The sequence below is a fragment of the Plodia interpunctella genome, chromosome 5, assembly GCF_027563975.2.
Source record: "Plodia interpunctella isolate USDA-ARS_2022_Savannah chromosome 5, ilPloInte3.2, whole genome shotgun sequence".
Lineage (NCBI taxonomy): Eukaryota > Metazoa > Arthropoda > Insecta > Lepidoptera > Pyralidae > Plodia > Plodia interpunctella.
The window spans coordinates 3880996-3894055 of NC_071298.1; the positions used below are offsets into that span (position 1 = coordinate 3880996).

At 34.8% G+C, this 13060-nt stretch overlaps 1 protein-coding gene across 3 annotated transcripts in view; it reads left to right on the forward strand.

The window, feature by feature from the left end:
* The window catches only part of LOC128669773 (serine/threonine-protein phosphatase 2A regulatory subunit B'' subunit delta-like), an 85937-nt gene that overhangs the window by 64788 nt on the left and 8089 nt on the right, over window positions 1–13060 (forward strand). For all 3 annotated transcript variants that reach the window (XM_053744871.2, XM_053744872.2, XM_064435963.1), the window contains exons 3-7: window positions 9760–9896; window positions 10176–10353; window positions 10680–10822; window positions 12118–12218; window positions 12784–12952. In XM_053744871.2, coding sequence (XP_053600846.1) covers window positions 9760–9896; window positions 10176–10353; window positions 10680–10822; window positions 12118–12218; window positions 12784–12952 — 728 coding nt within the window. The remainder of the gene's footprint in view (window positions 1–9759; window positions 9897–10175; window positions 10354–10679; window positions 10823–12117; window positions 12219–12783; window positions 12953–13060) is intronic.

Consider the following 13060-nt stretch of genomic DNA (forward strand, 5'->3'; position numbering starts at 1 on the left):
ATTAGCAAGAAATTATAAAACAGATGCTTTAATCTATTCTCTCTCCAGGCAGTTAGGTATTAAATGGAATATTTATTCCCTGCAGTAAATTTTACACGTTATAAGCGACATGACTTCATAACCTACCTAAATACGTAATAACGTCGAATTTCCACTGTATTTAGCAGGGTGATGTGAAGTTCACAATACCAATGTAATCTTAATAAGACACTTATCTCTTTGAAAACGTGGAAATGGGTCGAAGCATATTTAATCTTTCGTTTTCCTAGCCCGGTACAATTTTAAGGAGATTTTCGTGTACAAATTTAGCCCCAGTCTACAGACAACATAATCAATAAATTATTTCGGTCACTGTCTGTCTGCCGCGCTGTCTGATCATATATTGGATGTTCACACCACACGTAAGTTTCACAGTATCTTTATTCTGCATAGCAATTGAACTAAGCTGAAAATAATAGGTTCTAAATAATGGGTCATCCATTTGAATAATTTTAAATATTTATTTTTATTACAAAAATATCTGTGTTTGTGAAAAAATAAATCTGTGATAAGTATTAGTAGTCTCAACAAAATAGTGTGAGTTAAATAAATAAATAAATAAATATATTAGGACAAATCACACAGATTGAGCTAGCCCCAAAGTAAGTTCGAGACTTGTGTTATGGGATACTAACTCAACGATACTATATTTTATAACAAATACATATATAGATAAACATCCAAGACCCGGGCCAATCAGAAAATGATTATTTTCCATCATGACCCGACCGGGGATCGAACCCGGGACCTCTCGGTTCAGTGGCTAGAACCTTACCACTGCGCCACGGAGGTCATCAATTAGCAAGCATTAGTAGGGAGCTCCATAATTATTTCATAAACCAACACTGATATTAACAAATATTGTCCTTCTCAAAGCCGCCGGCAGCTAGGCTAAGCTTAAATTAACTCTTTTGACAAACGGTAATCCTTCGGATTCGGTCGGTACATAGTTGTTGGAGCAAAACCAATATTGGTATCTCTAAGTGCTATGAATTGGCACTTAACTTAAAATCCAAGTTATCTGGGACGATAGAACGTTTGTCAATGTAGAAACCGAGATAAATTTGCAATCTCTGTCGGATGTTTGAGCATCTGTCTGATAGAAGTGTTGGCCCTGTTTGGATGTTACCATTGATTTAAAGCTCAAGCGATCTTTTGTATTATTATTCTATAGATTAAATCTAAATTAAAGATCGTCCTTTTTATTTAATTTATTACTCACAGTGGTCATGATCTTAATCAATGCTACCAGAAAATGCCAGATACAGAGGTCGTTTTCCGAACATTTTTATGAGTTCAAGATTAAAATCACAAATAAAGTCCTGTTGAAAACGATCATTGACCTGTCCATTGTCCACACATCCAAGCTGTTTTTACCAGCTGCACTAAAGTCAAGCTTATCCGTGCAGCCACCGAATCGTTGGCATCGCTCCAATGCGGCCGTAGCAACGTGCATCGCGTTGTTATTCTGGTGCTATCGTTGCAACAAATAACTACATCGACTGCAATGCTTGACAGAAAGCCGGTGTAAATCTTTGCACTATTTATAGGATATCTTCTTGTATTGGTTGTTTTTATTTTTGCAAACGGCGCCGATATTCTAAGCCGTTTTGTTTTGGTCACTGTGTTTTTTTACGACAAAAGCCGGTGTTTTAGGAATCCCATATCCGTCTACTTCAGTAGTCATAAGATCATGACCTTTTTTCACTTAAATCCTCTCTCTTGTTTGATAAACTTGGATCCGAGGATACTTTTTCTTCAGTCCACTTATATAAACATTTATCACGTTTTTACTATGTCACGTTTTTATCTCTTACGGCTTTATCCATAAGTATATTTTTAAAATATTGGTTGATTAAATTACTATATCAAATCATACACCCATCAATTTGGGTCCATTGTCTATGGTTGTAAGATTTGAGTTTCGAATTTCGAATTCCGAATGAAATTACCATCATAGCAAAACTCCAGCCAAGTTTAATCCTACGAACATAATACCACTAGAGTTTTGTAATCCCTTGTTGAAGCGGGCGATCATTTTCAACGAACTCAAATTGAAGCCGCTAAATTGGGCTTACTGCCTACAGCGCTTGCGAACTTTGGACACCATTGTTTGTTTTACAATATCAATGTGTTTGGATGTATATTCTTTGTATCTATGCATGCAAATAAAAAAAATATATACTGGATATTTTTACTCATTTCTATATTTTATCTCAGATCATAATATCTACTAAAATCTAAGCAATCCTTTTAGCATTCAAAATACCTACACCTACTGCCTTAGCAACTAAATCGTCAGTTATATTAAAGTAATATGGTAGGTAACGTAAAAAATGGTGGATTAAGGAAAATATAGGCCGAATCCTTTTAGGTTTAAATACGTAGATATTTATAGCCTAGTTCCTTAAATTAGACTGTGTCAAAGCCAAAATCTGGCTAGTAATCGACGTAAATCAAATTGGAATTTACTTTCATTTGATTTATTGACTGTTGATGAGTTTCGCGAGTGATTTTATGACCAGTTATAACAGAGCTATTATTGTCGTGTAATTTTGTCTCACTCATGGTTATCTTTGACGGTTTTTTATATCAATCTATTCTAGTATTAGTAATATTATCCAGGTACAAAATGCCAAGTTTACAAATTACAATTTTGAATTACTTAACAATTTGGGATCAAAATTGGAAAATAATGAAAAATAACTTCCATGCCTTTGCTCTACAACCGCTATATACCTACTGTACTGTTTATATTTGGGAGATATCTACATTTTATGTAATGGCCGCATTTCTACCTTTTTGTATCTAAATAAATAGACAGATATGGCCCACGAGAGAATATCTCGTGCGTATATAGTCATATTCTCATCATGAAGACACCTTTTAATATTATAGTCTCAAGGGAAGACAATAACAGTAAAACTGTTTACATTCTACATTAGACTTTCCAAGCAGCAAAATTTAATATTCTAAAGTCTCTCACAGAATACAATGTATGTAAACCATACCTAATCTTCAAACTATTTCTAGTGATTATTTTTCACAATATAATGACACGATCCTTAGACTGATTCAAGCCACTAATTTCAAGCCCCGTTGTCTTCCCTATCGTATTATTGAAGAAATAATTCAATCAAACATGCGGAATTTTAGAGCTAAATGGTACATACAGTGCATTACCTACTTCAATATAAATTATATCATTATGGAAGCATGCCGCACTGCAGTGCAGCTCACAGGTACCCGCTTTAGGTTTCATAGTTTCAGTCTCTTCTTTTCAATAGTAATTAACAATAATGATCAAAACTTCATCCCACGATACTGCATTATTTTTAACCTATTTATACTTTTATAGTCATTGTAAGGTTTCTTTCGTCTGTCGGTCTTTGGGTCATGTGAGGGACGTGGGATTTTTCTCACAAGTGTTGCAACATGTAAATCAAAGAATTACACGTACATTCGCATTCAAAAGTACTACAATGTTCTGGTACTACAATGGATCAATTTGGAATTCGAATTTAGTATAAAGCAACACCGGTATCCGAAGTTCCTATAAACAGTTCAACCCAAGTTATGCCAAATATTAATCTATAGGAATTTTTCAACTAAATATGTCCTGCACAATTATTTTAAATACTACTCTAGTGATCCTTTGCTATCAACATCTTCCACATTTTGCACCATTTTTATGTCACTCAATATATATAGCCACGCCACGGTTGCTTACCATTTAAAATCTCCATTCAGTTATTCTTGGCCCATTGAACTTGAGACATTCTGTCTACGTGACTTACCACATGATTTTTAGCTGCTTACGTGCTTTGTAGAAGAGTGCGTATTTATCCACATTGCCAGAATCAACATCGCTATGTGGGAAGATCTGTTTCTTATAATAGTAGCCTCTTTCTTTTCCTATGGCTATTTCTGTCTCTCTCATCCTGTTATGCCCCATAACCATAAAAATATATAAGCCATAAAAAATATATTTCAAGGTTAGTTTAAAGTATATACCTTTCATTTATAAATATTCTGCTGTGATTTTACAACCGGCTAGGCCTGACTGATATAGGGGACCTAAAACTTTGAAAATGTTGTTGTTACCTTGCAGCTATACCTAAAAGCTTTTTTATTTCTTTATCGCGGGAACTACACGCATGCCTAAACTTAACTTTAGTTTCCTATGGCTATTTCTGTCTATGAATATTCGATTCATCGAGTAAGTTTTGTTACTGACTGTATTCAAGCTATTGTGGTAAAAGAATAATCAGGAACTACTAATAACTTCATTCATACTACCATTACTACTTAGATCGTCAGTCTGATATCAAAATAATGTCGAAGTACAAAAGAGATAATTATAATGACAGTATCTCGAGTGTACGGATGTAATTTCTTGTGTTTTAAATTATTACGTGACATTTTTCGAGCGAATAAAGAAGTGCTTACACCATCTTAATAAGAATCTCCATTGTTCACCTCAGCTTTTTAGACCGTGATAAAATGTCGCTGAGATTTTAGTATCAGCTTTTGTTACTAAAACAAATCTAGCTTAGTATAGATAGGTTATATAATACTACCTACGACGAATACGGCACATGTGCATAGTGTGGCACTGTAGCACATAGTGATGTTGATACCGTATGTACCGTATGTTCAAGCCACATCCGTCCATCCATCTAGCTTTTCATGGCTGGATAGACGAGACCAAGTTCTTTTCCACACGAAAATGTACGTACGAATATATTTCAGAGTGAATAATTGCCGTATTTTTTTAATTTTAAGCGGCTTTCCCTACACATTTAAATGTGGTACTTTTAGAAATCATGATTTATTTACGAGATACATTAGTCATGTTTTACATATTTTTAAATAAAAAAGAACTTATAAGTTACGTAAAATCATCCAATCTTCCATATTGATGCAAACGACAAGAGAATGATTTCGCGAACGCAAATGGCCCGGGGCGGCTCGGCCACCAATACTCGCCCCCTCGCGACCCCTTTCCTATATCCAGGTCAATCGCATGTAGCCAAGCCTTCGAGCCTAACCTTTAGTTATACTGATGAAAATTGAACTGACTTACCCTAAAAAGGCCCGCGGAAAGAGGCTTGAGCAAAAATCGTTTACATCAAAGAATCATTTTACGGACGTTACGAGTAAGATTATTTTCAAAACCTATAGAAAAGAATCTCAATTCTTTTCTATAGGTTCAAAACCCATAGAAAAGAATTGACGCCGTTACACCGTGCGTCGACGTACAAACAAAAATTTATTTCGTCGTGTATTATTTTAAATAATTTAATGTCCAGCAATGAGCCCATATTTGCCTATTATGTCCATCCTACGTCTTAATTTTAGTGGGCCAGTTCCTACTTGAGACCAAGACTTGCATTAGATATGCTATTGGATAAAAGCCGATAGTATGTCTTCTATTTATTTATTTAGGTATTACTAGCTTTTGCTCGCGGCTTCGCTCGTGTTTATTTCTTACTTCCGCTCATAACTTTATATTGTCAATCTCGGGTTCTAAGAAACGTATCGCGATGAAACCTGTACCAGATTTTAAGTTACACCATCTGGCTATACAACTATGAAAATCGCATTAAATAACACAATAGCTTTTGCGTGATGCGCGGTCAAACATACAGATACAAAATTTTCAAAAAAAATTGTTTTGGCTTCTATTAATCCCAAAAAGGACCCACATAAATATTTTTCTTTAATATTTCTATCATTACACATAGCAACTGTTTTTCTATCCTTTCTTTAATTTAAAAAAACATCTAAGAAATTTCCCATATATTTATTATTAATATTTATTATAATTTAAGTAATTGTACGACTGTCAATTTAATCTAGCTAATCAGATTTAAGTATTTGAACGGAGTATTAATATATTGTACCCCTACTTCCATAATAACATAATAAATGCGAAAGTCTGTCAGTTTGATTGTTTTTCAGTTTGTCTGTCACAATTTCACGTCTAAAAACCGCTGTGCTGTTTTTGGTAAAATTTGATACGCTTAGATATGGTAAGTAAATGAACCGAAGTTAAAAAGGTTACCGCGGGCGGAGCTGAGGGCAAATGTAAAAATAATCTCCTACGAATTTTCATACTATTAAAACATGTTTTTATAAACAGATAATCAAATGCAACCAGAGAAGGTATTTGCATGCAACGCACGCGCATTGCTCTAGGAGTAAAACGCATACTAGCAGATCAACACGGCAAGATTCAAACATAGACACTATACACTCCAACTGTCAAACGTAATTTGTCAGACAATCGTTGACAAGACAGGAGGCCATGGGCATAGGGCGTCGCTTCGTCAGCTCGGCCTATATATAGGACGGTGACCTACTTTTGCCGGTCGATGACCTGTTAGGGGACCGAAAGTCCCGTAATTCCCAATCGTTCCGGGTTCGGGCCATGGCTAGGAACACAAAAAATGTATAAAATAAATCTTCCTCCACAAGCATAAGGTCCTTATATTGTAGATGTTTTTCGCAACGATTATCGTGATTCTATTGATCAATGCCTTAATACGTAATGTATTTTTTAAATAAACCTATATAAACAAGTATAATAACATTATTGACTGATTCGTTTAGTATTATGTTTTTCGTTAAATCTAATCAATACTTAAGTAATTGTAATAGCAAGCTGTTTTATTTTCTTTCCCGTCTTCGAGCGGCTGCTAGCTATGAATAAATTTAAAACTGCTGCTTTCTTTACGCGCTAAATTGGGCGCGTGAAGCTAATGTACGCAGCCAGGTACCTATATGAATACATGATTATTAGAATTTATTACCGGTGACCGGTACAACCTCCAAATAGCCTAGTGGAAATTGGAGCGTGTTTACCAGGGAATTTCACAGTACAGCTGTGAAATTCCCAGCTAAACACGCATAGTCCGAAATATGAAAGCCGGAGGCAAAACAAACTTCCAGACATAGCCAATAGCTATAGTCTTTGCTCAGAGAAAGAAAGAAAACAAACAGAGAAACTTTATGGACCATATTATATTAGCTGAAGAGAGGGTGGAAGATGGAGCTGAAAGTTTTTAAGTGAAGACGGAAAGCCACGGACAAGATAGTCGATGATATAACGCATATGTTTCATGGCAAAGATCTGTATGAAGAGTGCTTAAGACCAAAAAGAATAGCATGGAGACATGGAAAATTCGTTGAATAAGAAAACATTTGTACAAAGTCAATGAAAACGCTTCTAGAGAAACTTTTTAATTCCTATTGTTCTCTTGAATTTACTTCCTAAACTTGTAAATATAAGTGACCAATGATACAACTATTATCATACCACCTACAAACACCAATAATAATGTATTCCCTCCTTTTGATCAAGTATATGCATTCAAGTTTTAACAAAACATCAAAAACATTCACTAAATTTAATTTTCACAAACAATCCTCTGATGATTGTCATAAATTTCAGATGAAATAAAGTAATAAATCTTTCTAAATTAGAACATGGACCGCAGTCGTAATAAAAATAGTCTAGTTCGTCTAGCGTAACTCAGACAGACAGCATTTCTATATAGTTTTTTTACTTATTCCACTTTTTCTTTACACATCGTAATGAACACTATATGTAGACGCACAAACATTCCTTTTATAATGCCAAGTTTAGAGTGGAAAATATTCCAAAATCCATATAAAAAGTATAATGTTTCCAATATTTAAAAGGGAATATCTTTATAATGCGTATTGCATAGCGGTCGTAACTATCGAATACTAAAGCATGCAGTCACGTACGCTACGGAAAACGCATATTACATGCGGTATTGTTTCATTTATTAATTTATGTGATCTAAACGTTGTTATTTTTTTTATAGTGGTAATCGTTCGACATGTGTGTCTCCCAGTTGACCCATAATCCCGTAAGCGTGCGTGATGCTTCGTGTACACAGCGGAACTCAGGTCGATGTCCACGCGCGCACGTGACCAGAGATATGACCACAATACCGCTACAGAATAAAAATAGTCAAGAATGTGTGGTGTTTTGTGACCTATTCTTTATATGAAGTGCAGATGCAGTATCACATAACACTTCTTATCTATTTCATATGAAATGGTACAGGTTGTTAGCTTTCGGCCTATAAGAAGAATCTCCGTATTATAGTCCTTATCCGATTCCTATAATGAACATTTTGTTCTCAATAAAAATTTAGCGATTTCAAGCAATGTTGATGATAGCATAAAAAATTATAGAATACTTTACTGCTGTTTGTATTAATGAAATAAAAATAATATAACTATATTTAATCTCGGAAGAATTCGTATATACAGTTACTCCGGGGTTCCATTCCAACACGCTAAAATGCTATAAACTTGAAACGTTTTAATTAATATTATGCCGTAAGAGTTCGTATAATTATCATTTGACATGCAATATCTTAGTATTATGTAAAAAAGCGGAAACATGTAAAATAAAATTGTTACTCTTCGTATGAAAATTACAGTCAAGAAACTTTCTATATCTGGACTAACTAGAGTAGTCTTCTACCAGTTAGACAATAAATAATTTCTGATGCTTAGATAATAAAACTAAGAGAAAGCTACTATAAGCCCAATTAAGCATTAATTAATTAATATTTACTTGGTAAAACCTGTTATGTAGTATTTTAAAACGATAAACAATATTGACACTTACCTACATTATTGAATAGGTAAAATTAGTAATCAGTATTTTTTGTACATTTACCCTGTTAATCATAAAAAAGTTAAAACATAATTGAAGCTAAAATTTATTTCGTGTCATCTGTCAATTACAATTATTATAAAGTGCGATAGTGATAAAACATATTTTAGATTAAAGTATGTTTTAACTTTTTTACGAATAACGGGGTAAGTATCTTCTAATTTTAATAGCAACATATTTACTATTTCATATACACAATATTTACGTATGTCGTCTAAGCATAAGTAGGTTTTATATAGTCGTCTATATCTTTTTAATTGACCTGCGCTTATACGCTGATACATAGATTATTACATTACCAAAATAACTAAGCAGCTCGTGAAACTACTGCTATACGGCTAAGCTAACGGAAACAATAGTTTGACCGATATAAAATCACCGGCTGCATACGAAGGCCTTGTGTTATTACGCAAGCACAGCTAAATGATTTATGGGCGGATGTGGCCCAATTGGTCATAGGCGACACTCCGGCTCTTGAATACTATACCTAGTATCTAGTTCACTAATATAAGATATTGTAGATACAGGTCATTTAGACATAGAAAAGCACAATATCAAAATTCAAATACCAAAAGATGATGGTACCGATTATACTTAAATACCAATGTCATTGCCAATCGGTGCCTAAACCAGCTTTGTTTTGAAAATGAAAGATATCGGTACCATCAATAGCAAACGTCTTTGCATTTACGTAGCGGTTTCTATGATTGATTGATTATTAGGTACTTATAATATAATGCAACTTATCTTGGAAGGTGTCATAATAATGTACCTACGTACAATACATATTCGGTCGTAATGTTAGAGGTCGCAATTTATCAAACCCCAAGGAAAAGTTTATTCTTAGAAAAATCTGTAAAACATATTTCTGTACCTACCAAAACCAAATGTGCGTTAGATCAGCAACAATAGTAGTCATTTTCTTTCTTAACGAGTGTGTTATAGCTAACATTAACCCATTGAAGTAAATAACGAAAAAACGGGTGTTTCATCCACAGGTTCCACGTGAGAGTTTCAAGCACATCGTAAAATCATGCGAGTGTCCGCTGTACTGGAAGATGCCGCTGTTCCTCGCCACCCAGCAGAGCCTGCACGCACCCGTCGACGGACACAAGTTTATCGACTTCTGGAGAGAGTAAGCGATAATGGGGGCTGAAAGTTTGTGTTCCGCTTTCGCAGAATAACTCATGCGGGCGAAGCCGCGGGCAAAAGCTAGTGTACAATAAAGCACATCGAGAAAACATGAAAGTACCCACTATACTAAGTGCCGCTGTTCCTACTTCTGGAGCAAGTAGTCGATAATTTCTTGAGGATGTATTGTACAAAACTCATCAAAAACTCTCATCTGTGTAATGCACAAGTTAAACACATAAATGTTGGATCTTTCTGATTATAATTTTTATTTTATTTCCAGAATGAGTTCCCAATGCCACGACCAGGCGTCCCGGTTCGTGTACATCTTGACCCGTGGGAAGAGCCACACGCTGGCGCAAGAGGACTTCGTGCCGCTAGTGCAGGATGTGGTGGACACCCATCCAGGACTCTCCTTCCTCAAGGAGGCCACGGAATTCCACTCCAGATATGTGCATACTGTAAGTGAGATTTAGACTCTCTTTTGATCCAACAGCAACATTTTCTGATGATCCAGCCCTGTAATACAAATTATCAGCTACTTTGCCACACATTAGGCAGCTACATAAGTGAAACCGAAAATAATATTTGTCGTATTTTGGTGTAAACTCCTTGGGAAAAGTGCCCTGACTTTTTTTTTAATTTATAGCTACAGTGGTTTTTTTACATAACATCTCTTTGTACTATGTATAGGGTGTGTTTGTTTTCAGAATTTCATTCATTCATTATTAACTATTAATACAAATTCACGGATTTTATTTAAGTCGGAATTTATCTTGATTTTCAGGTGATCGCTAGGATATTTTATTGTGTAAACCGATCTTGGTCGGGTAGAATATCGATCCCTGAGCTAAGAAGGTCGAACCTGCTTCAAGTCATCCAACTGCTAGAAGATGAGGAGGATATCAACCAAGTTACACAGTACTTTAGGTAAAAATATTGTTACTATTAATTATTTATAACCAAGCTTGAATTCATTAAGGTGATTAGGAGTAACAGTAAAATATTTCTTAGAAAAATCTACTTTATGAAGTAAAATAGATATACGAGTAGCACCTTCCGTGGGGCTTTGAGTTTTTTTAAAATTATTAAATAAACTCCAGCCCATTTCGTAATCCTAATTAATATACGTACATATATTATGAAATAAAATAATTAGTTGAATTTTGTAGTAGGTACCAAAATTAATTGTCCTTTTATTACTACTGTGATTTTATACGCTTTTATTATGATATGAATGCAAAAAAATCTCTATTAAGACCATAAAAAATTGTGTCTAAAATTTCATTTTTGTAAAATATTTATTGCTTATTTATCAAGGTTTCCGTGAAATAAGCTTAATTTTCTAGCGGCCCGAAAAAGATCTTGATATGATTCAGATATTATTTTCAAAACAATATTATAAATTAAATGTTACTGCACTGTAGTCTGCACAGTATATTTCAGTAACTAGATAGAGGTGGATCAATGCGCTTTAGACTCAGTCCAATGAACTTTTAATTGGTTATATCGGTTGGCGCCGAGTATGGGAACTTGTCCATAAATTGATTGGAGCTCTCTATCACTGTTAATCTGGGCTAAAGCGAAGGTCACACTCATAGCTGCGCTACTTGTAACAGCACAGCGAAGTTCACGCGACTTATTTGCTTTTACATATAAATAAGTACTAAAAAAAATTTTTGTCACGTTTCCAAGAAAGTTTCTGATCTGGAGTCATAGATAGTAAAGTTAAAAGTGGGCATAGACCAATGGCATAGCCTATTGTAATATTGATTTTTGGGATACTATTGGGCTGAAAACTGCGTTGCAAAACGTTTTTTATATTGGCAAATCTATAATTTTAGTATTAAATTATAGAATTCAATAAATAAACCATTTATTTTAGACGTAATTTTATACTTGTGACGAAAATAATGATCAAAAGAATAATAATGACCACTGTAAATTTATTTCGCAAATAAAACGTATGTAACATACTGTCAAATAGGGAATTAATGTGTTAATGTTAATATTTTATTAATATTATATTAGTGCAATGTTATAAAACCAGAGAGAAGCACTAGCATTTGGTTTCCAGGTTAATAGATTTTCTATGGCAAGACAAATGACATTGATTTGTGTGATCTACCCTGGAACGGTTTGTTTTCCAAAGTTGCAGGTGCCGCCAAATACTTTAAACTTTATGTGAAATTCCTTATTAATATTAGTTCACATTATTGTTTCAGTTACGAACATTTCTACGTTATCTACTGCAAGTTCTGGGAGCTGGACAGAGACCATGACCTGTTTATAGACAAACATGATCTCGCGAGGCATAACGATCATGGTAAGAACGAAAATAATCATTAATTGAGTGCATAAATTTATTGGCACTGATAGGCGATAGGTAAAAAATGTGCGTAAAATTCATGTATTTTACACCACTGTCACAAGAAGATTTTTGTCAATGTGTAATCCACGCAGTGTAGTCGTGTCTGAGAGGTGCGCCCCCAACACGTTGCGTGATAAGTTAGCTGTAACTTTGGAAAAATTAATACAGTATCACGTGTTTCATATTTATTTACAACCATGACTGCATTGTCAACGTTGGTGGCTGTTTACTCTCTAGCAAGGCCGTCAAACTGTACCTATATTGTGGTAGCTTTGTTTGTGTGTTTGCTCTTTTATTTTGCTTTTGAGTAAAAATCACACTTAGGTACTGCATATTTGTATCAGTGTGACACACGTTCACGATCTCAATTTCTGTGTAACCTAATTTCTAGTATTGTGAGTATGTGTCTTTTATGAAACAATCAAATGATTTATCTATCTATATAATTATATCATGCTATCACCATTATAATATAATGTCCTTCGCAGCTCCAAAGGTAAATACTTTTTTAATTTTCCAGCTTTATCAAGCCGTATGATTGAGCGCGTGCTGTCCGGGTGCGTGACACGCGGCAACCAGAACAGACTGACGCCGGACGGCGAGCCTCGGATGTCCTACACGGAGTTCGTGTGGTTCCTACTGGCGGAGGAGGACAAGACCCACCCCACGGCCATCGAGTACTGGTTCAGGTATGTGCTGAAATACCTACTCATCATAATAAAGAGATATGAAGGAGTCAGGAGTATGACGATAAGTAAGTATAAAGATATATGAAGAAGAAAGACTTATTGCGCCGC